We start from the raw sequence: 25,671 nt of genomic DNA on the forward strand, positions 1-25,671 counted from the left end.
GACGCTTGGTTTAATGGAACTTCTCTTTCGTAAAGAACCTGATTCTGAATTAATCAGTTCATTGGATATTGAAAATTATATAAAAATTCTTGAAATCACTAACGCTCATAGAAAAAGATACGAAACAAATGGAGAAATCGCAATAAGCATGTAAATAAATTCAAAAAGTATATTGGTCCAAATTTATCTTTGAGCAGTAGCGCTAAGAAGCGAAAATCGACTATTGATGGAAGAGGTCTTTTTCCTAACTATAAAATAGCTTGCAAAGGAACGTTATTTGATTATGTATATTGGAATGATCCAAACGAGCTCGTTGATCGATTGAGATTGCTTATTGCAGAACAAACCGCCGGTAATTCTAGTCATGTTAATGAAATTTATTCAATTATTGAAGAATTACGTGAAGCTGGCTATATATATTAAGAGAATCCTAAATATTACTCAGTAATAAAATGAGTGTTGATGTGTTTGGACTTATATTGAATAAAAAAAAGGAGGATAATCGAGGTCCTCCTGGTATAGGGTATAATATCACTGAAGACGGACAATACGACGCGAATGATAAAAGAATTTGTTATATAGCCGATCCTCAGGAGAGTAACGATGCTGTAAACTTACGAACGTTGCGAAAAACTAGTGAAGCTAACGTTACTACGCTTACGAGTATGATAAATGATCTCTCAAAATCATTGGATACAATAAGATTAGAATTAGTAAAGCATCGAGTAGTTATTGCTCAGTTAGAAAAAGATAATATTAGTAATCATGAAGAGAAAGAAAAAACTATTGGACCGTTTGACATTTTAAAAACAACTTTAAAAATAGTTTAAAATGAAACATCAAAGAGTGGTGGATGAGTTACATAAACCAGCACGTCGAAACCATCCCCGTAGAAAAGTTGATGTACGCGGAATAGATGAGACATGGTAAGCTGATCTTGTAGAGATGCAAGGCTACTCGAGAGAGAACAAAGGCTTTCGATATCTATTAACTGTCATTGATATATTTTCAAAGAACGCTTGGACAGTTCCTGTGAAACAAAAAACTGGTGTAGATGTTGCTTATGCAATGAAGTCTATATTAAAAAAAGGACGCACTCATAGAAATCTACATGTGGATTGTGGCAAAGAATTCTACAATTCAAATTTTCAAAGACTAATGACAAAGTATAAAATAAATCTAAATTCAACCTAAAGCAATCTTAAGGCAACTATTTGTGAACGTTTCAATCGCACGCTAAAAAATGTCATGTGGAAAAAATTCAGTCTTCAAGGAAATTACAAATTGATCAACATTCTAGCTGATTTATTGAAATCTTACATCTTATTTTTTTCTATTATTCATAGTGTAGCTATTTACATTAGTATTATAATACATTTAATTACTATTCGTTGAAAATACAATTATGTTTAAATTCGAAATTTGAACCGACAATATGGTAAATAAATAACTCCTCCTTCTTACTAGTCTGATGTAGGTTTTTCAACATTTCTTCATCTTTTTCGAGTACTATGTTAACCCTTTTAGGCAGGAACACATTAAATTCGTCATCAATTGTAATAACAACGCTAAATCCATATTTCGTTGTTCATGATCTAACTTTAGTAACTTGATATAATGTGTTCGATGTTAGTTGGGACATCGCCTTCCGAGGAAGGAAAGTCGTCTTGGAAATTTTATTTATTGCTGAGAAATCCATTCTGTAAAATAAAAAATCAAAGAATTAATTATTTATTTATTTATTGCTAAGGTATTAATAAACTAAAATTATTTAAATATCTTACTTGTTTCAATAGTTAGTGGAAGATGTATTAGAGGTTGAGGTAAGACTGTTGCTTGAGTGAGAGCTGAGCAACTATTTCGAACAAGAGTGAGCTCTTAGTTTTATAAGTGGCATCCCTACTCTTAAAGCTCAAGCCGCCGTCGCCGCTTCCCTCTCTTTCAGTCTTCCCTTTCTCATGATTCTTCATCTAAAACCATTCTCCCACTCTATAGACTCAGGTATCCATTGTTTCTCCCTCTCCATTACTAGTCATCAGCGCCATCTAGTAACTATCGAAGGAGTAGAATTCTTTCGCTAGTGTTTCCCTCTAGAATTATTTTCTTCAACTCTGAATCTTTTCATATTACTATTTTGTTCTATCACTTCGTCTTCTTATCTATACCTCTTTCTTCGTAGCTGTTTAACTCTTTCTTTCATTTCAGCAATTTCGAGAGTTTTATAATGCCCCCATGGAAGTGTGTCCGGATTATTATCAAAAATACAACGTTTATCATCATGAGGGCTTAGTGCTGTCTTTTCCTCTCTCTCTGTTATTACTTGATATAATTTAGATCGAATATTACATTGAGTACGTTTAATAATTTCCATTTCGTTTAAACACTTTCGATAATCTGAGTGAGTTATTGTATTTTTTACTGCATGTTTTTTCACTCCATTTGCCTTTTTCAAGGGATCCTTATTTATTATTTCGATACTGTATAGTTTACTTCGTAACCCAATGTACTCCCTCACAATAGCAGCATTACACTCATCCTTCATAACACCTAGAACTTTTTTGTTAGCTAGAGGCATTCCAAATTAATTATCAGCAGGATAATCCGATGTGTCAAATTTATCAATATCTACTTTCATGATCTCATACGAGGTGAGATCAAAAAGTAAGGTGAATTTTGAAATTTAGCGGGCTACGTCCGTTTGATCTTCGACTTTTTTATTTGGTTATGTCGGTACGCTCGTCTAGAACATACGTTCCAAATTTCAGCTTTGTAGTATGTTTAGTTTGTTTGTGAGAGGCATCAAGGTTAGAAGTGTTTTGCGTGCTCCACGATTTGCTGCTGTCTAAAAACATGGACCAAAGAGTTTGCATTAAATTTTGTGTGAAAAATGGAATCAAATGTTCCAAGACACTTGAAATGCTGAAAGTGGCATACGGTGAGTCTACTTTAAGCCAAAAAAATGTTTACAAGTGGTATAAACTCTTCCAAGAAGGTCGAGAAGACACCGACGACGAACCTCGTTCTGGACGCCCCAGCACATCAACAACTGATGAGAATGTTGAAGAAGTGAAGAAAATAGTGTTGGGAAATCGTCGAATTACCATTAGAGAAATTGCTGAGGATATTGGTATCTCATTTGGTTCGTGCCAATCAATTTTGACGAGTGTTTTAGACATGAGACGTGTGTCAGCGAAATTTGTTCCGAAATTGCTCAATTTCGACCAAAAGAAACGTCGCATGAGCATCGCCCAAGAGCTACTGAATGACGTCAACGATGATCCAGATTTACTCAACAGGGTTATTGTTATAACAGGTGACGAAACATGGGTATACGGTTATGACGTCGAGACTAAGACTCAATCGTCCCAGTGGAGGCATTCTGGATCACCAAGACCAAAAAAAGCACGCCAAGTTCAATCAAATGTAAAGATTTGCTTACAGTTTTCTTTGACTGCAGGGGCGTGGTGCATCATGAGTTCTTGCCACAGGGTAGAACAGTAAATAAGGAATATTACCTGCAAGTTATGCGCAATTTGCGCGAAGCAATCCGCCAGAAACGTCCGAATTTGTGGAAAAATAAAAATTGGCTTTTGCACCATGATAACGCCCCTGCTCACACATCGTTGCTTTTGCGCGAATTTTTGGCTAAAATCAACATAGTAACGATGCCACAGGCACCGTATTCCCCAGATCTTGCCCTCTGTGACTTCTTCTTGTTCCCAAAACTGAAGAGGCCCATGAACGGACGGCGTTTTGCCACGATTGAGGAGATAAAGACGGCATCGAAGGATGAACTAAACAAGATCACAAAAAATGATTTTTTGAAATGCTTTGAGGATTGGAAAAAGCGTTGGCACAAGTACATTATATCCGAGGGGGATTACGTTGAAGGAGATAAAATAAAAATTGATGAATAAATAAATATTTTTTGAGAAAAATAAAAATTCACCTTACTTTTTGATTACACCTCGTACATATCAACATCTTGAATTTCATAAATGAGGCTGTCAGTATCAGTATAAAGTAATTTACATTTTTCACCAATTCGTTGCTTCATGTAACCATAATGAAAGTCATAGACTAATGTTTTTGAAAGATCTAATACACATAGACCGATGTATATAGGTTTTTTAATACTGATAGGTGTCCAGGATAATTAAATAGCAGCTAAATTTTCATGAAAGATGGAACTACTATGAAAATTTGGTTTGGCAAATCGAGCTTCAGCGCCATATCTACCACCCCATTGATTGATCAGTTTGACATCTTTTCGTTTTCTTTCGTCTTCCATTGTTTTTCCATATACTGCATTAATCATAAGCTTGTAAAATAATTTTTCAAACTCATTTTTAGCTTGCTTTCTTTTTTCAGTATTTAAATTAACAAATGGTTTCAGCCATTGTTGTTGTTTGAATTCTAGCGCTCTGTATATCTTTTTGAGTTTTAGTCCATATTTGAGAGCTTGTTTTAACGCTCTATAATGAATAACGTATCGTTCTTTATCATAAAGCGTTGTCAAAAGTTTTTTCTGTTTTGATCCGGGTGGTTTAGTATGTTCAGGACAAAGAGATAGGTCTTTATGATCATCATGCAGCTCTTGTGGATACTCTAGATCAACTTCTAAAATATAGCCTACGTCGCTATCATCAGAGATATTGAAAAAATTTGGCATATCCACATTTTAAACCCATTTGAAACCCTCAAATGGTAGTGATTGAGTCATAGCCCAACCATAAAGGTTGTTCACGTCATAATACATTAAAAATTTGTTTGGCTCATCCTTATTGAATTTTTCACCCATATATTTATTGTTTGCTTTTGAAAATCTACTGCAGCATTGACTAATACCTCCACGAATACCTTTTTGAATGAATAAAACCATATCTATATCTATTAATAGTTCAAGCTTCATATTTGTATATTTTAACATCGCGTCCCATTTTAATCCAGGGGTAGTGTAATAATGAGCAGGATCGAGATCATATGCATTCTTACAGGTTGATCGAAAATTCTCAAAAATATCAGCTAGTAAAAGTACATCAGTTTTCAGGTAGAGATCAGAATACATTCATAAATCTATTTTCTTCCAAATACTACCAAAAATATTCCATACGTTTTGAGCATGCTTATATTCTTCAGTAGGAATATCACTATCTGTCAATTAACTATGAAATTTTTCAATAGATGGTAACTCTGTCTTAGTTAGTCTATTTAAATTTTGTATGTATTCATATGGGAAAACTCCTTTTCTTTTGAGTAAATTAATCTGTTCTAAAGTGTAATTATCTTTCTGAAATTCTCTCTGTACAATATCTAGCTAAGGTAAATAATATGCTGATTTATCTAGAGATGTAGGCATAAATCAAAAGGAATCAATGAAACGAAAGCTAATTCGACTGTTTGCAACTTCTTTTGTGAAGGATATGTATCGCTCAATGTTTTCAGCTAGAACAGAGATCTTTCCTTCAAATTCTGAGTTAGTAGCAATTTCTGTTATAAAAAAATGTGAGTAATAGCCTGTAATGTTATGAAATACGACTGGTATGAAAGCAGCATTTTTATAATTCAAATTGCAATGATTGTAAGCTGCACCTCTAAATTTTTCTGTTAAATGACAATGATCACGAACTCGTTTTTGGTTATCTTGAAAATATTGGTTGCAAATATGACATCTTCTTGCCGTTTTGAATGTCTGTTCATTAATAAATGATAAATCCATTTTTATTGCATTATTATATATCTTTTCTATCTGAATCACTAGGGACTTCAATTGCTTTATAAACCATAATGCTGGTGATTCGTCTTCATTTAATTTTTTTCTATATGACTTATATATCGACTTTCTATCATCATAACGGCATTTTACATATAATCCAATGCTATAGGCTTCATGTTCTTGGAAATTATGTCTCTTAACATTGAGATTTCTATTCGGATCTTCTATAGGTTTTAACAGACATTCAAAATCAGCGTATATAATAAATGGAACTTCCTCTTTATGCTTAAAATTTTTAAATTCTAAAGTAGCATCGTCAGGTAAATGAATCCGACACTTATTTATTTTGGAACAGTCAACTTCATGAGATTTCAAATTTTCCTCGTTAGTAAAATAATGAAGGCAACGTTCGCAAAGATACATTTTTTCAGTATGTTGAGTAACTTGTCTACGAAGGAGAGCAGATAAAGTAATCCATACGTAGTGAGTTTCTAATTTGAATTTTTCATCATCTATTGATATTCATGGTCTATTAGTATCATTTTCATCAATAAATTCGTTTTGTATTAAGAGTAAGTTCACATGTTTAGTTTGTTTTAATTTCGTTATGTAGCACGGTGAAACTTCATATTTCGATCCATATTTTTTTAGTATATATAAATTTACACTTATATTATTCAACTTTTCAAATTTAGGTATACTTTTTATTTTTACAGGGAAGTTTATACCATCAAAATTCAGTTCATTCTCATAGGGCTTGTACTTAATTACTCTGTTTGGATTTCTTGCAACTGGATGAAGGCATGAAAGTATAGCCCATTTAAAACATTCATTGTCTTTATTTTTAACATTAACACAGGTTCTTTTATTATCTATGCTTGATGGTAATGGTATATACGAGCATGGTTTAAATGGATTATACTTATTGATATTAATAGTGAGAGCGACAATAGTTTTTAACGACCAGCCTGAGTCTCTTTCTTGAAATTCTTCGATTTGTTTAAGTATAATATCTTTAACGTTATTTTGAAACCATCTATCAAGATCAGTAGTCTTATAAATGCAAACATTTTCTGTATTGAAATAATTGATTTGAATATCTTCTTCTTGATTTTTCTTTATGATAAATTGTGATGCCATTTCTGTATTTATTTTTAAGTTATTATGGATAGCAAGAAATTGAGGTATTTTAATTTGTAAAAGTTGATTTGCGGCAACTAGAAATGTTTTTATATCTAAATGATGTTGATTAACTATACAGACTGTACTAATTCGATTTTCAAAGGCTGAATGAATTGGTCTCCAAATAATCCATCTCCTGGAATTTCATCCTAAATAGCTGTTAATGGATGTATACTTCCACCAACTTTTATAGTTTTACTTAAATTGACTTCAATAGAATTCAAATGACAAGCACAAGTTTGACACCTTTGTCGAATTTCTCTACTTAAATCAGATCGTTTCATAAATTCATTAATTAAAATTATAGCATTAATTGTTAGATTTCTCCATCTAATACAATCGTCTATATCTAAATCGTCCGAATGATTATAAGCTTTCCACAAATTTTTAATTGTTTCTTCAAAATAAGCGATAGAAGTCATGTTGTTAGTTATCTAGTTTTTATTGTCTTGTAGAGTCACTTGTCTATAGTTATATAAAGGATTATTATGATGAAAGGAAAGAAAAGGTAGTGAACAGATCAAAAATGAACTTGTTTTCAGTTGGTAATTAATATTGATTTGTTTAACAAATCAATAAGGATTCAACTAACTACTGAGGAACTACTTGCAAATGGAATAAGGTAAGGCAAGCTTAGCTCGCAGGCTGTCTCGAGAGACTGCGCTCTTTTGCTAGGTCAAAGCGGTTTTTAAATGTTAAGTGAGGGCGCTGCCAGCAAACTGAGGGCGCTGCCTACAAAGTGAGGACGCTGTAGGTAGTATATGGAAGGGATAGCTCAAACGAAAGAGTGGGGGTGAACCGACTGTAGCACCATCTAACTTATTAATTTAGTATTAAAGGGTTTATATATAGATCTTCAGAATAAAAATATAGTCATTATTGCTTTGAGATACGATTCAGCTCACATATCATAGAGAATAATTTGATTTATACTCTAAGATGGACTATATTTTAGATATTCAAGGCTTTCAGAGTTCTAATAATATTTTTATTTGTAAGAAGTTTGCCCATTTACCAGTATGTTCTAATACTTTACCTACATTACTACTTTTTAAACCTCCGCATCATTGGCTCAAACTACCTATTGAATATCAAAGTGTTAATAAGTGGTTGGAATTACATCATCATGGTATTTATTTTTATTATCGTTAATTAACATTAATTTTATTTGAAATATTTAATATAATCAATTTTATAGGTGTATTATGGAGAAATGGTATTTTACCATATAATTTTTTAAATTGTACTAATCGTAGTTATTTACATAATTGTAGAAATATTTATGTGAAAGAATTACAAAAGAAGCAATGGCTCAAAAAAATTATTCCTGAAAAGTAGGTTCAAATAATATACAATAGTACAAAATTCTAAATTCGAATTTAATTAATTTTTTTAATTACAGAAATATTTTAGATATCGAAACTGAAATGAGATGTCCGCGATTGGAAGATTTAAGTCTTAAATTTAAACCATCATGCATATATCATAGTCAAAATCGCGAGAATATAGTATGTGCTGCGGTAAATACACAAAAGATACACGATTGGATGATGGAAAGACAAAAACAAGCAAATTCAAAAGGGATCGACACCGTCGAAAGATTTACAGATGACTATAATTCATATAAAAATTCAACTAAATATTTAAAAATAGCTATGTCAGACACTGAACATAAAGATTATAGACAAAGTGTACTTTACTCAATGTATAATTAAAAATAATAAATATTAAATAAATAATAAAATGTGTACTTATTTCAATAGTAAAATAATCATAACGATTGCAAGAAAGGGCGAACGGATGGGAATACGGTTCTCTCCTAGCAGAGATGTTTAGGAGGAACATCTCAAGGAGGTGTCAGTCGAGCGACTGCATTCGTAGTCTCTAGCATTCTCACGAAAACCGTTCCCTTCGTGGAGAGCGCACGTATTGACTATAGACAGCATACGCTCCCCTCCGCGCACCATGGTCCACGCTTAGCTAGAGCGTAGGAGAGAGAGAGAAAGAGAGAGAGCGCACGTTTACTACTACCATAGTAGCGCATCCCCATCAGGCCAGAACTATAGACATCATGCGCTCCCCTCCTCCTCCACGCACTGTGGTCCACGCTGAGTTAGAGCGAAGGAGAGAGAGAGAGAGAAAGAAAGAGAGAGCATACGTTTACTACTATAGTAGCGCATCCCCATCAGGCCAGAACTATAGACAGCATGCGCTCCCCTTCTCCTTCGCACGCTCAGGCCCTGTACCAAATGTATGCGTGTGTAGCTAATATACACAATATGCATCCTCTAAGGTACATGTGGCATTGTCTCTAGTGGTAGAACGCTAGCCTGCCAACCCAGAGGACTCCGATTTGATTCTCCGGTCTGTCTCTTCATTTTTTTCAAAAAATCGTCGCTATTTTCTATTCGTTTCATTCTCAATGTAGCAAGTAAATTGTCAATAATATATATTTATAACTTTAAAAAAAAAAAACATTTAAATTTAATTAGACTGAAAGCACTAGGTATAGGGTCCCTAGGGACTAGGAGCCCTAGAAACCTTCCTCAAAAAATTATAAACAATTATTAACATTAATAGTAATTAACATGGAAGGGTTAAGCCAGGGAATCAAAGGGTTAAACCAGCGACCCCACGAATATTGTTAATAATAATTGTTAGCAATAATAATTGTTACTAACATGAATGGGTTAAGCCAGGGGGGCCAAAGGATTAAGCTCGGTAGGGCCAAAGGGTTACAGACCCCCCGCAGGTGTGCTGAAACATACGTATGTTCCAACACACCGGAGACCCCCCGCAGGTGTGCTGGAACATACATTGCTATACTACTTATTTGAGTTTTGTTGGCTCTTTGATTAACTTAATTTCTGCACAATTAATTTAAATATTTGAACATAAAAGGAAAATTGTTAAAAACTTGTATTTATTATTTTATCTATTGAAATTCAATTTTATTTATTACAAACATAATTTTAATTTATGTCGCATGTTTGACTAATATACTATAGTTCATTTATGTAATTGTTTTCTGAATATTTATTAAATTTTCCAACTTATAGCTTAAAAACTTTTGGATATTTTCGTTAATTGTGCGGAAACTACGTCTTTAATCAAAAAGTGTGCGGGAGGTTATAAGAAGCTGCGAAATTCTCCTATCGTGCTGTTATTGTCTCAATTCATTTATACAAAAATAATTATTAAATTTTTTCTCTATGGTAAAAGTTTTAGCTTCTAAAAGTGGAAACTTTTGGGAGCTATCGTGTAACAGGATGCAGGCAGAATTCCGCGGTTCCGTTACTCTATATCTAAACCTACTCAAAAAAAACTTTACGATCTTTCGGAGTAAAATTCGGAAAGTGTGCGACAAAGAGATGGGTGTTTTCACGTGTCCTTTAGCCGCTTCAGCTGAATGCTCTCCTTTTTCTCACTCACAGAGTTAAAATCTAAGTCATGTATTAAATGCGTATACACGCAAAAGCACTCAAAAAAAATTTTGTTGATAATAAACGGCTCGACGTTACACTTTCCTTAGCTCAACGGAGACGAACCAATTAAGTCTTAGCAGAATATTACGGCATGGTCAGAATATTGCGCCATAAGACAAGGGCACATTCTAAAAAGAATCTTTTTTTTCAATGTGAATATATTAGCGAGGTCTGAGATATTCACGCGTATGACCTGATTCCATTGAGTCAAGGGGCTTACCGGAAGTCTTGCAGTAGAGTAATCAAACAATCGGGACTCGCGAAGTTAAAAGCATTTTTCTCTCCAATTTGCTTATCCCGGTTCAGGTGTCATTACGCAAACCAGAAGACCAAAAAGAGCACCTAAGATAACGTTCGTCTTAGACGTACGTGAAAGAGTGACCCGGACATCACACATACGAGTATGTAAAAAATTATCCAGTTACAGTGAATACATTTTCTATAAGATTTAGTGTATTTTTTTTTGTACAGTATGTATAATTAAATCAAAAAATTTATCGCGTAATATTTCTTCATAAATTCATATTATAAAATAATGCTATATCCAAGACATTGAAAATTAGTAGTCGTACTGTAGATTATAAAACTTTTTAAATTTATTGAAACGAGTTGTTTCGGAAACAGACATAATAGATATTATTCGAGGAAATAAATTGCCAACGAAGATAAATATATCCAAATGTCTTTACGGAACAGACGTTCAGCAGTGCCTGAAATAATTGTTTTCGCTACTGAACGCCTAACAAATAAAGTCAACGAATATATGGTACGCTGAAAACTGTAAAAAAGAACTTGGTGGTCAAGTGTCTGTTAAAAAGCCACTTTTAAGACCTGTAAATGTAAAAAAAAGATTGAAATGGGCAATAACATAAAGGTTGGGCAGTTCATCAGTGGAAAAGAGTTCTTTAGAGTGATGAGTCCAAATTCAAGATTTTTGAAAGTAGAACAAAAGTTTATGTAAAAAGAAGGGTGGGGAAAAAGTTCCTAAGTTCATATTTCATTATCACAATCATTAATCACGGAGGAGGATTTGTAATGATGTGGGGTTTCTTCGCAGGGTCACAAATTTAAGATCTTATAAAAATCGATAGGATTAAAAAAAAAAGATACAAACAGAGTCCAGACTTGAATTCTACTGAGTCGCTTTAGGAACAGCTAGATCGCGCAGTTAGAAATATTGTTTGTAATTCTGCTTCTATGATGTTGATCGCTCTAGAAAGTAAATTAAAAAAAATATTATTAACCACTCTCAATGAACTTATTAAAAGGATGCAAAGAGCATTTCAGATAAATCGTTTTTAAAAGCAAAAGCTGTCACTTTGATGCAAAAAAAATTTCGTTTATATAAAAATGTAGTTATTCATTATATTTTCATTTATTTATAAAAATAATTATACATATTTTTCTTTTATTGTAAAAACTAATTTATTTACTGCATTATCTCTTGTTTGTTTATTTATTTGTTAGTGGTAAGTAGTTTGTATATCATGATTATCATGATTATTTAATAAAATTAAAACATTTTTCAATAGAATTGTAAATTTTTATTTTTTTTAATCCATGAAAAAAGTAAAGAAAAAATTGGTTTTTGAATTTTTTATTTTACTTAAAATGTTTATTTTTCATGTAAAAAGACGACTTTTCTCTATCTACAAACTTTTTTATCTTTATTATTTTTTTAGATGTTTGAAGTTCAAAAAAAAAATTAATTTTTTATTTACATACGAGGTCTGTCCCAAAAGTATCCGATCTACCTCGATTTCTCGTCGCTTGATTTAATTCATCATCCTGGAAGTGGCATCCCTCAAAATAAATCCCATTTGATTGAATAAGACGCTCATATCGATATTTCCACTTATTAAAACACTCTTGAAAGTCAGATGTTGGAATCGCCTTTCGTACGTTCATCGCATTAGTTTCAACAGTATTTTTATTGTCAAATTCATGTTCCTTAAGTAGCATTTAAAAAAAAATACACTAATGCAGATTGTAATAAAAATAGATTTAACGGTAAATAGCCCAATTGACCCCACGGATGAAAAACCATTGCTTTAAAATTCGGTTTTTTCGTCGTTAATTACCTTACCCTCATCCTCACAAAAAAAAATCCCCTTAAAGTTTTTTTAGAGATATACGTCATGAATATAAAGCAATGGCTTATGCGTGTATCATAAATGATGTTTTACAAGACTACACACACACACACACGCACACACAAATATATTGTTTTGTACTAACTATCAATGTACATACGTTTGTTACAAATAAAAATATTAACTATGCTTATGTTATCTCTAGAAGACTCGTATACTTTACAATATCTATAAACGAAGCTTTCAAAGTTATATTAGTACGAGGGAGGGTCAATAAGTCTTTACAAAAAGAAGGAAAAAAAAGTTTTGCGTATTTAATGTTTTTTTATTTTTCAACATAATCTCCTTGAAGGTCGATACATTTTATTAAACGGCCTTCCAGTTTTTTTAAGCCATCAGAAAAATATGATTTCTGAAAACCCTCAAAATAAGCATTTGTTTCGGCGATGACTTCTTCATTTGACGTGAATCGTTGTCCGACAAGCCATTTTTTGAGGTTATGAAATAAGAAAAAGTCACTGGGAGCCAAATCAGGTGAATATGATGGATGGTCAATTAATTCGAACTTTAAATCATTAATTTTGGCCATCGAAACTGCACACGTGTGAATTCGAGCATTGTCTTGAAGAAAGAGGCATTTTTTTGTTCAAATATTAAAAAAAATTTAAAAAATAAAAAATAAAAAATAATAATTTAATATTTAATTTAAAAAATTTTTTTTTTAAACGTCCTGTTTTTCTCTGATTTTTTCTTTCAGCTAACCTAATAATGACGCATAATATTGTCCAGTGATCGTCTAGCCCTTTTCCAAGTAGTCGATATAGAAGATTCCATACGCATCCCAGAAAACCGTGGTCATAAGCTTGCCAGCTGACTTTACTGTCTTTGCCTTCTTTGGGGCTGGTTCTCCTGCGGTAATCCATTGTTTGGACTGTTCTTTGATTTCAGGAGTGTAGTGGTGTACCCATATTTCGTCTACAGTTACGAGTCGACGCCAAAAGTCTTTCGGATTACGACGTATGCGTGCCAATGGAACCTCAGAGGTGACCAGGCGGGTTCGTTTGTTTTCAACAGTGAGCAAACGCGGCACCCACCTTGCTCATATTTTTTTCATCCCCAATTTTTCATGCAAAATTGAAATGATTGTACCCTTTGATATCCCTGTTTCCTCAACTAATTCTCACAATTTTAATCTTCTATCACTCAACACCATATCGTTAGTTTTGTTGACCATTTCGGGCGTACTCACTTCTACGGGGCGTCCTGAACGAGGTTCATCTTTTGTTGTTGTACGGCCGCGTTTAAATTCATTTATCCAGTTATACGAGGTGTGTTCAAAAAGTAACGAGAATTTTTTAATTTCGCGGGTTTGGAGAGTCCGCTTGTATAAAAGTTTTTTTTATTATGTTGGTACACATGCCCCTGAAGTACGATAAAATTTTCAGCAATATTCATTGCTTACTTTTTAAGTGGCAGCCGCTAACGTTAGACGTGTTTTTCGAGCTCGGCGATTTTCGTTTGTGAAAAAAAATGGATCAAAGAATTTGTATTAAATTTTGCGTAAAAAATGAAATAAAGTGTAGTAAAGTTTGTCAAATGTTAACAAAGGCATATAGTGAGTCTGCTATGAGTAAAGCAAGGATTTATGAGTGGTATAAGCGTTTCCAAGATGGCCACGAAAACGTTGAAGATGACGAACGACCCGGACGCCCAAGCACATCAACAACCGATGAAAACGTGAAAAAAGTGAAAGAAATGGTTATGAACGATCGCCAAATCACAATCAGAGAAGTCGCTGATGATGTTGGCATATCAGTTGGCTCATGCCATCAAATTTTTTCGAATGTTTTGGGTATGAAACGTGTGGCAGCAAAATTCGTTCCAAAATTGTTGAATTTCGAACAAAAACAGTGGCGAATGGAAGTTGCTCAGGAGTCGCTAAATGAAGTCAATAACGATGCAGAACTACTAAAACGTGTTATAACAGGTGACGAAACATGGGTTTACGGATATGATGTCGAAACTAAGGCTCAATCGTCCCAGTCGAGGCATTCTGGATTGCCAAGACCGAAAAAGGCTCGACAAGTGCGGTCGAATGTGAAGGTTATGCTCACTGTGTTCTTCAATTTTAACGGCATAGTGCATTATGAATTCTTGCCACAAGGTCAAACAATCAATAAGCAGTACTACCTACAAGTTCAACGTCGTTTGCGTGAAGCAATCCGAAAAAAACGCCCGGATTTGTGGCAAAACAATTCATGGCTTTTGCACCACGATAATGCGCCTGCTCACACTTCATTGCTTGTTCGTGAATTTTTGGCCAAAAACGAAACTGTAACGATGCCTCAGCCTCCATATTCGCCAGATATGGCTCCATGTGACTTTTTTCTATTTCCAAAAATAAAGAGAACATTAAAAGGCCGTCGTTTTACAAGCATAGATGACATTAAAAGCGAATCGCTGAAAGAGCTAAAAGCTATTACAAAGATCGAGTTTCAAAAGTGTTTCGAGGATTGGAAAAAGCGTTGGCATAAGTGTATTGTATCCGAAGGGGACTACTTTGAAGGCGACAACATTAATGTAGATGAATAAATAAATATTTTTTTCATAAAACGAAAATTCTCGTTATTTTTTTAACACACCTCGTAAACAGTCTTAAACACAGGGGCAGACTTTCCATGAACGGCGTCCAACTCAACTGTGATTTCTTTTGGTGTAAGGCCTTTCAAATGAAAATGTTTTATCACTGCTCGAAATTCTGTTTTTTTCCATTTTTCAAATAAACCAATAACTTTTTGTTCAACCAACGCTCACAAAAAAACGACTTAATGAATCGAGCTGAAACTTTGTACGATATCTAGTTAGTAGTATTGCTTGCCACAAATATCATAATTTAAGCGTGACGAGTGCTATCTCTTGGATTTTGTAAAGACTTATTATATATATATACCCCCCTCGTATAATTACTATTGGTTAACCTTAAGCTTTACAGCATCAGTTAGAAATTTTATATGGCAACTTATCAAATTATATAATAAATATATCGATAACTTTCCTATTTTAGTTGCAACAACGTGGCTTTATCTGTAGAGAAGCAACAAATGAGTGTGATTTACCTGAATTCTGTACTGGTGACAATGGCCAGTGTCCAACGGATGTTTATAAGAAAAATGGACATATTTGCGCTCATGGTGATGGATTTTGTTTCAATGGAATTTGCCCATCTATAAATCTTCAGTGTGAACAAATTTGGGGATATGGAGGAATAGCTGCTGATCAAGAGTGTTTTGAACAGTTTAATCCTAAAGGTGCTATTAATGGGCATTGTGGTACAGATGTTTCAGGACATTTCATTAAATGTGAATCCAAGTAAGTTATTAATATTAATCAAAAAATGATAAAGCATAATTATGAAGTAAAATATGCAAATTAATGAAAATTATATTTCAGATAAAATTAAAAAAATATTTTAGAGGAATATTATTTTTTTTTAATTCTATCAAAATACTTCAGAGAGTTGTAGAGAAAATTAAAATTTCTAAAATTAACAATAATTTCTTTAACTTCTTAACGCCGATAGGATGCTTTTGCGAGAGTTACGTTTGAATAGTTGCCATGCAATGAATTCTAACAAAAAAAATTTACAAACCAGTGTTCTCTACATTTTTGAGGATGCTCTTTTTAGTAGTGTTGATTAAATGTCTCACGAAAAAAGTTTTACCATCGGATGTGTGACGAGAGCAGGCCATGCGCTGGCTTCTCGTCTGCGTTTCTTCCTCCTTCTCCGCTCGGCAAGGCGTGGTGGCCAACGTTGGGCGCATTAATGGGTTAAAGTATGCGCCTAACATTCGGCCTTTTGTTTTAGCGCCAAGGACGGGCCAGTGGAACTGAGCGCAAGAAGAAGTTCAGGAACGCAAAGAGAGAGAGAGAGAGAGAGAGAGAGAGAGAGAGAGAGAGAGAGGGAGAGAGAGAGAGAGATTTAGTATTAGGTCTATGCAGGGTTAGGCAAGCGTGCGACGCGTGACCGATAAGCGGCGCGTCGCGTGCCACCTAATATATAGGCCAAGAGGGGATGGAATCGAACGCAGCTGAGCGGCCGCGAGACGGTTAGCGCGAGAAAAAAAATGCGTGCGTTAGGCAGTGCAGGTTTTGAACGGATGAGAGGCAGAGTTAACGATACTGAGGCGATGGAAAGCTGTCGAATTGTCAGTTAGTAAAACGGTCGCAAGGTTGGTCTACACCACCTACAACAACGTGGTCAGTGGCGACAATCAGCCCAGTCAGCGGACAACACCATCACCACCTGCAATGACCTGTCAGCTCAACGGGCGGATAGCTTTATCGCCACTTGCAACAGCCCGGTTGGCGACAATAGTCGGCCTGCCTGTAATGAGGACCAAATCTGCCTTGCAGCATCTGGACCTGCGGTAACAATCAGCAGCTCCTGCAACAGCCCATTCCGGAAAATCTGCGTCGGCTCGAGGAGTATAATTGCTCAAGGTCAGGTTTTCTGTTTGTTCTGTCGGTCTCTCTCTCTCTCCGGCAGCGGTTATTAATGTGCATTGAATAAAGGTAACAAGGCGCGTACGTGCTTAGTGTTTAGGCTACCGGCTACCTGTTTAGTGCCCTCATTAATGGTTGCGTTAGTTTAGTTTGCGTTGTTCTCTTTAATTGTTGTATGTCAGTTATATAGTAAGATGGCGATGGGTTGTCAAGGCGCTCATGTGCCGGATAATTCATCCGATGTCGGTTTCGCGTAATTTTAAGTAATTTTTGTAGTAGAGTAAGTGCGTAAAAGATTATTTGACTAAGAATACAGATAAAATATTTAGTCGCGGTGACAATTAGTCGGTCAGTTATAATTTTAGATTGTACAGTATGCGCGTATATTTTGATGTGAAGATTCGTAAATAATAATAAGTCGTAAGTTGAATTTACGTTTAGGTTGCGTTATTTATTTTATGACCTTTCCTCTCTTTTCTGCCTCAATTGCCGTGAGAAAAAGCGCCTCACTGACCCGCGCAATAAGAATTGATGGCAACGTGCTAATTTTGCCACATGGCATCCCTTGTGGGTCTGGTAATTGAGAGACAAAGGAGAGAAACGGTTGAGTCATAAATTTTAGAAATAACGGTTAATTGGTTTTCTTTGTGAACTAAGGGCAAAGTGTGTGCCTAAAGAATTTCGAGCTTCAGTATTTTGAAATCTTTGTTGACAGTTGCTAGTGACCTTTCTTAGTGTCGGAGTCAGGTGACCACGGTGCGTCATTGAGTCGCTTTGACATTAGATGCGAATGCGTTCTTGTCTCGTTTTAGTTTTTCTTTGTTTTAAGAATTTTACAAAACTGCCTATTCAAATATTACGGTAAGTAAATTTTGATACATTATAATTTTTTTCTATAGGCGTAAGCAAGGCGATTTATTGCCGGCTTATAGCTTAGAAAGAAATTAGTCAGTAAGTTGTCAGGTTACACGGATCGGTCGAGACTTGTTTAGCCCCTATAAGCTCGCCTCGTAGTCAATTTACAGACTTCCGTTTTCAGAAAAAATAATTTCGCTAGCCTGTAGAGATAGGATAGTTATGCGCAGATTATTACGCGATGGGCATGCAAAGAAATTACGAGTAAACCGGCTGCTGTGTTGGAATTAATGCGCTATCGCGAAATTAGCTTGCACGGTGATCTTAAAGAGTTACGAACTTGGTATTTACGATATATGCTGTTAAGAGAGCGGCCAAATTTGCAGCTACCGTTGCGCTTGGGCGATTTCGCGTCAGGCCGAATCCCGGAAACTGTACGACGAACAGCAAGAAACAACGGTAAGCAGCGCGCCGAACGCGAACCTGGGCGAAGAGTTTGCGGTAGCTGCAGCGCCCTTGGCGGCCGAATTACCATGTGAACAAGAGCAGACCACACAAACAAGAGCAGGTGTTGCCGCTCCTTGTGAGCAAATTCGGCCACCGGGCGAAAATGCAGTTGCGCTCGGTATTAACGACGTGTTACCGATGGCGGTTCGTTCACCAAGATCGAACGCGCACGCGAATAAGACGCGCAAAACCAAGGTAAGCGAAGCACTAGTGCGATAAGTCAGATTTGGGGGTCCCTCACAGTAGTACCGCGTTGGATATATAGGCGAGAATGAAGTGCGGCAAGGTGTTACAGACGTCGCAGAACACGGTTTTTAGAGTTGAAAGGGAGGCGATGCACAGCAGAGTGGCTCAAGCCGAGCAGCAAGCTTCATTGCCGCTTCTGGCCAAGCCGCTCGGTGACCATGAGGCGCTAAACGTACCAGCGGTTGCGACTGAGCCATCGGCTCACGCGAACGCACCAAACAATAGGACAGGTAGTACGTTCCTCTATGCCGATTCAAGTAGATCGGCGAACACGAAATATCACGCGCCTAGAGTAAGTTCGTGGGTTGAAGACTGGAAGCGCGAGGTACGGGCAGCTACTAAAGAAGAGACGCGAACACCAGCTCCATTAGGTGGAGATTTGATTATAGGCGAGAAAATCGTAATTAGTGTAAGGCGACCTAAACAAAAGCAGGCGAGACAGGTAGAAAATATTAGTGAAAGCGACATAAGCTTGAGTTTATCGGACACTGATAGTTGCAACACTTATAAAGTTAAATCGCCGCGGAAAACTAGGCAAGTAAAAGCGGAAAGACCGAGCAAAGAGAGTGCTCCTCCAAGAGTCAAGTATATAAATGGTATACCTGCGGATGGACTAAGCGCACTCAATGCCTGGTCTCTTCGTTTTTCCGGTAAGGATAGTACAAACGCACTAAGTTTTTTATCAAGCTTGAGCGATTGCCAGCGCTATTATGGTATCTCGGATGAAGAAATGCTGATAGCAATAGGCACCGCATTCCGCGATAAGGCGCGTCCGTGGTACGAAATTAATCATGGTATGTGGAAGACGCTGAAAGACTTTAAAAAGAGTTTTTCTAGCGAATTCTGTCGGCGATTAAATAGAGAACAACTTTACAGTGAATTGCGTCAAAGGACACAGGGCGAGAATGAGAAAATTACGGACTATGTTGCGGCTTTTCAGACGATTTTGCGCCGTTTTGATCCGCCGGTTTCGGTGAAACGCCAGTTAGCTATAATTATATAGGGTCTACATCCAAGATATAAGCGATATCTTGAAACTAAGACCATCTCTGATCTAAATAGTTTTAAAGAAGCGGGTATGGTGCTCAAAGATTGCATGGGCGGTTGGAAAAGACAGCAAAAGCCGCTGGCGGCTGATTCTAACACTAATTCCGGAATCCGCGTACGCAGATACGAAGAAGTCTCCCGGTAAGCAAAAATCGGTTGAAACCATCGATGGTTTAAACGATGCCATGGACGAGGTCTTAACAGTTGAACCTCCTAAAAAGAAAGCGCAGCAGCGAAGCAAGAAGCTAGGTAAAAAGGGCAAGAAGCAGAACGGTGAAGTTGCCGTGGCTACTGCCGATAGGCAACAGCCACAGGTAATAAACCAGCCTGCGAACGAAGCTACGCCTGCTCGTCAGAGCGCGCAGGCTTCGTTGGTTCCGGCTGCAGGTGTAGCCCCTAGTCTAGTCCCGCAGCAGTGCAATCAGGGAGGTAGCAATTCAAATAGGCCATTTACGGAGGCTTGTTTCAATTGCAACGCGATGGGACATAGGAGGGCGCAATGCCCGATAGCTCAGGTTAATCTACGGGTAGTTTGTTATAACTGCCGACAACCTGGGCATTATGCTAATAACTGCCCGACGCGAATTTTAGAGCCGATATTATATTGCCAGGTTTGTGGAACAATCGATTACGTGTTTAGAATTTGCCCTACCTGTAACCAGGTGAAGCAGGGAAACCTCAGCCCGGGAGCCGTCGACTGCTCGATGACTCCTGCCTAAAATGGATTGAGCGGGCTATTGAGGTAGAGAAAGTGCTTTGCCCAAAAAGCAAAGGCACTTCAGGTAGAGGAAATAGAGTTGAGATAAAAGAAGAAGGCGAATACAAAGCAAAAACTGCCGGTTTTGCTCCTCCTCTTTTAGACGAGGTAATAGGGAATATCTGAAAGCAAAGACTAAAGTCAAGCGTGCAGTATTTATAGAATATGAAAATCCTGAAAAAGGCAGCAAGGAAACAGTAGAATTTAGAAATACGTTTAAGGGCGAGTTTAGTAGCTCGACATTGAAAGATTTTCGGGTGCAGAGTGACGAGAACACGAGTTTTCCTAGTATGATCAGTAAAGGATCTGAACAGGTAAATAAATGCGCCTCGTTACATCAAGGCACGGAAACTTTTCAGAAAAGTCGAGAAGTTAATTCACGCAAAATTCTGTCAGATAGGGATGTGCGAGATACGAATAGGTTTGATAGATTTTGTGCGATGTGTAGCCCGCCCGAACAATACTTAACGAGGCAAAAAGAATGGCCATCGTTATGCATAAATGAGAGGTAGTTAGACCCGGTTATTTCGCCCACGAAGGGGCAGGCTTCGGATAAAGCTGTCGCTTTATGAAATTGTAAGGATTTGGTTGTCGGTTGTGATAGTAAAGCGAGCTCAGGCGCTGCACTCCTATCGGAGCAGGCTATAACATAGATCGCGGTCGCGCGAAATAAAGGTGAACTCGCTGATCATGTGTTGAGTTGTCGTTCGGTCGTCGGTTCCGACGCACCTTCAGTTTTGGTGAGGGGAAAGTCTGAGTGTAACTCAGAAAAACCTAATCAAGCGGTAAATGAATCAGATGCAGCGTTAGTTGCGGTAGTAGAGAATAGGTTCTTTATTATACGGTCGACATAGGCGGGGAGGTTTATACAGCGCTGCTAAATTCAGGTGCTTAGGTATCAGTTGTGGGACCTAATCTTGGCTTACGTTTCAAGGACCGGTTAAAGCCGCCTACGATTTTTGTACAGGGTATCTCAGGCGAGAAGCCGCAAACGTAGGGTGACTTAAAGTTAAGTATTGAATCTGGCGGTAGGGCGGATTGGTTAATTGCGACGGTAGTGTCTACACTTAAGAATGACTTGATTTTAGGAGCCGACTTTTGAATTACGTGGGATATAAACATTAGCTACGATAATCGCGCTTGGCGGCCAGGCGACCAAGGCGATTGGTATCAGTTAGCAAAAAAAGGTAATAAATTGGTAGACGTTTTTGCGGAATGCGCAGGTTTAAGTAGCTACGAGAAGGCTCAATGAGAGACAATCTTGGCGCTCGTTCGCCGGATTGTCCCGGAGCCTGATAAATCTCCGGCGGTTACAAAAGTTATCGAGCACGTCATAAATGTGGGTGATGCGCACTCGATAAAAACGCCGTTGCGCCGAATGTCACCTCCTATATTAGCATTCACGCAGGCAGAAACCATGCGATTATGGAAGGCGAAAATAATTAGGCCATCGAATAGTCAGTGGAGTAGCGCGTAGGTAATAGTACGTAAACAAGACGGCGGCTATAAGTTCTGCCTTGATTTTAGGCCGGTAAATAAGGTTACGAAAGTGGACGCGTATCCAATGCCTAGCATTGATACTATTTTGAACAGGTTACGCGGAGCAGTTTACCTGTCAAAAATAGATCTGCGAGCGGCGTTTTGGCAAATTCCGCTTTCAGAGAACAGCAACCAATATACAGCGTTTATGGTCCCAGGTCTTGGTCTATGGGAGTTTGAGCGAATGCTGTTCGGTTTGATGAACTACTTTCATGCGACTTATGGATGCACTTTTCGGTCCAGAGTATGAGCCGCACGTTTTCTGGTATCTTGACGATTTGTTGGTAGTTAGCACAGATTTTGATAGCCATGTGATTTGCCTAGAGAAAGTTCTGAAGCGTTTAGTAAGTGTCGGTCTAGAAATCAACTTAGAAAAGTCCGATTTCTTCTGTACCGAGGTAACCTATATAGGATACAGATTAGATAGTGAGGGTTTACGTCCGGATGAGGTCAAAGTAAAGCCAATAGTAGACTATCCTGCACCGAGTAACGTAGCTCAATTACGCCATTTCCTAGGTATGGTAGGATGGTATGCGCGTTTAATCGAACACGAGAGTGAGATAAATGTCCCGTTGACCAAGCTTATTCGAAAGGACCATCCATGGGAATGGAAAGAAGAACAGCAAGTTGCATTTGAGAGACTAAAGCGCGCATTAACAGAGGCGCCGGTACTCGCGCGCCCTAAGTTTACGCGCCCCTTTTACTTGCACTGCGATAGCTCTTCCTTCGCGGTTGGCACGTGTTTGGTTCAGGTATTCGACGACGACGAGCATCCCATGTGCTCCGCCAGCCGGATGCTAAACGCGCACGTGCGAAATTACACAGTAAGTGAAATCGAGTTTTTGGCTGTACTTTTTGCGGTAAAAAAGTTTAGGCCTTATATAGAAGGCACACACTTTGTCATCGTTACGGATCATAGTGCGCTCACTATATGAAACCTAAATAAACGAGAGCTTACAGGTCGATTGGAAAGATGGATACTAGAATTTCAGCAGCTAGATTGCGAAATAGTACATAGAAAGGGAACGCTGCACCATATGCCAGACGCACTTTCGCGAGAATTCGAGGACGAACTCGAGGTTTGCGCATTTGATAAGATACAGGATGCTTGGTATCTACAACGCGTGAAAGACGTTCTTCAAAGACCGAAGAAATTCGAGAATTGGAGAGTAGAGAATAACATTCTCTATCGGTTCATGCGCGGTTACTTACTCGATCCGGTATGGCGCATGGTGGTGCCGCTGGAGAACCGAGAAAGGGTGTTGAGAGACGCTCATTGCGAACCGTTCTCTGGACATTTCGGCCGTGAAAAGACTTACGATCGAATTGCTCGTGAGTATTACTGGCCAGGAGTGTGGTATGATGTGAGAATGTTCATAGATGAGTGCTCTCAATGTCAGAAGTACAAGGTTGTCCAGCAGGCGCCTCAAGGCCTAATCGATAAACGCGTAATAGAAAGGCCATGGGCCGTGGTAGCGACTGACGTGCAGAGCTGCCCCGTAGCAAAAATAGGTTTAAATACCTTGTGGTTTTTCAAGACTTATTTAACCAAGTGGGTCGAGTTAAAACCGCTACGTTCGGGGGACGGTCCTGCTCTTGTTGCCGCGCGCGAGGAGTTAGTCCTATTTAAGTGGGAAACTCCGAAATATATCGTTAGTGATAATGCGAAGGCATATAGGAGCAAAGTGTTTCAAGACAGGTTGCGAAAATACGGTATCGAACACGTATTTTGCCCTACGTATCATCAGTAAAGTGGCCCAGTTGAGCGTGTAAATCGAACGCTAAAAACGATGATAGCGATGTTTGTAGATGCCGATCACAGAAGCTGGGATAGGTACCTGCATAAATTTCGTCATGCTATCAATACGGCAACTCAGGCGTCTACAAAGGTATCGCCGGCGTTTCTAATCTTTGGTATGGATCCGCGTCCGGTAAAGAGTTTAAGCGAGACTGAGGTAAAAGCCCTTATTGTTAAGATAGATACGAAGACGTGAGAAGACAGACTATCACGATTAAATGCGTTACGCGACCTGGTAGCTAAGAATATTGATGAAGCTCAGGAAAAGCAAAAGAAACACTACGATAAGGGTAGGCGTCAGATGCTTTTCCAGGTAGGTGATTTGGTTTTGCGCAAGGTGCATACGCTTTCGAGCGCAGCGGATAGTAAAAACGAGAAACTCTATCCGAAATTCGACGGACTGTTTGAAAATATTTCAGTGCTTTCGCCCGAGGTCTACGAGTTAGCGACAAACAGTAAACATCGTACTACTCGAGTACATGTGTCTGAAATTAAGCGTTATGTGCCTCCGCGAAAGGTAAAGAAATAGGTTTATGGGATGATTCAGGTGTGATAATTTTTGTTTGTTTGTTTGTTTCTTTTTTTTTAAGGTTTAACGAGTGCAGTGTCGAAAGTGATGATGACTGAATCCGGTGATTCGAGCTGTATCTCTCACATCGCCGAGGGCCAGGTACCTTCAGGCGTCACGACCGCACAGGTAGATTCTTCCGAAGCTGCTGAGGTGATGGAGGTCGACCAGGTGTCGAGGTCCGGCGCCCCGCTTTTGAGCTTAGGGCAGGCGGCCTCTTACGACGCCGACATTGCCTCTTGCACCTCGTAGTTGGCCAGGACGTCGGTCGGTGGAGGCGAGGACGGAAAGGCGAAGGAAATTCCTTTCCCGCTGACTTTGCTCTCACCTCCGACGCGGGGTATGATTGCTAACGGGTAATCGAAATGGGCATGATCTTTTTACGGCACGTTCCGCCGCAGCCGCGAGAGAAACTGCTTATAATGGTCTTTAAATTCAAAGTAAAGCCTCGTTCTTTCTCTCTCAGTGGCGGCGTAGCAGCGTTCCCATACCACGCCGTAAATCGCGCCGACGACGCACAGGCCGAAGCGCGAAATATAAATTAATTTGCCCCCTCCTTGCCTCCCGCCCGTCGACGACTTGACTGTTATACACACGGCACCAGTGAATTGCTGAAAATCTCCCATTCGCCTCGACGGCAAAAGGCACGAAATAAAAACAAACACACAGATAGAGGACGCAATGCAATGGCGCAATTCCAAATGTGATCAGCTCGCAAGAGGTGTGTGTAGTTAGTAGAGGCATTCGAATGCAAATTGGTGCTTTTTGAAAGGCAGATCGAGAGGAAAAAAGAGAGACAGAGAGAGAAAGAAGAATGAAAATCACGTGCACCTGAATTAATTAGCTTCGTTCAGCGCGCAAGGGATAATTAGATTATCAATGATGCCCCCACGGATAGATGGTCTTTTGGTTGCCTGCGTGAATGTTTTCATATGTAAATTGGAGGTATGAGCGCGAGATTGCGAGATTGCCAATGGACAACAACAAAAATACATATAGCAGGTTTTACTTGGAAATGGAGGGCGAAGCGAGCAATTTGCGCCAGTACACATATACATCGACGCGTAAGAGAGGCAGCTAGCCAGCGAGCGAGCGAGAGAGAGAGAGTTACGGCATAGTGTTCTTTACACGCGGCTGTTGCGCCTAACTGCAACAATTACCAAGTCGTTTTCCACGCGTTGCAACACAACATGGCTCGATAATCCAGCTCGCAGCGCCAACGCGTACCTGGGATGAAGCGGTACGTCGGAGCGCGGCGTTTTGGCTTACGACGCTTTGCATCCGCGAGGCATCGGAAAAGTCGGGAGTTATTGCGGCAAAAGAAGGAATTGTCTTCCCGCAGGCGGAATCGAGCAGCCAAGGCGAGAGATCGCCG

The 25,671-nt window shown here is 38.3% G+C and overlaps 1 protein-coding gene across 1 annotated transcript in view; it reads left to right on the forward strand.

Annotated features, from left to right (window-relative positions):
- LOC131675344 (disintegrin and metalloproteinase domain-containing protein 11) overlaps nucleotides 1-25,671 on the forward strand; it is a 2,271,363-nt gene that overhangs the window by 1,696,402 nt on the left and 549,290 nt on the right. The window contains exon 14 of the mRNA XM_058954276.1: nucleotides 15,541-15,845. Within this exon, the coding sequence (XP_058810259.1) occupies nucleotides 15,541-15,845 (305 nt within the window). The remainder of the gene's footprint in view (nucleotides 1-15,540; nucleotides 15,846-25,671) is intronic.

This window comes from Phymastichus coffea, unplaced genomic scaffold (genome assembly GCF_024137745.1).
Source record: "Phymastichus coffea isolate CEN01 unplaced genomic scaffold, Cenicafe_Pcof_1.1 PCOF00019, whole genome shotgun sequence".
In the NCBI taxonomy this organism is placed as follows: Eukaryota; Metazoa; Arthropoda; class Insecta; order Hymenoptera; family Eulophidae; genus Phymastichus; species Phymastichus coffea.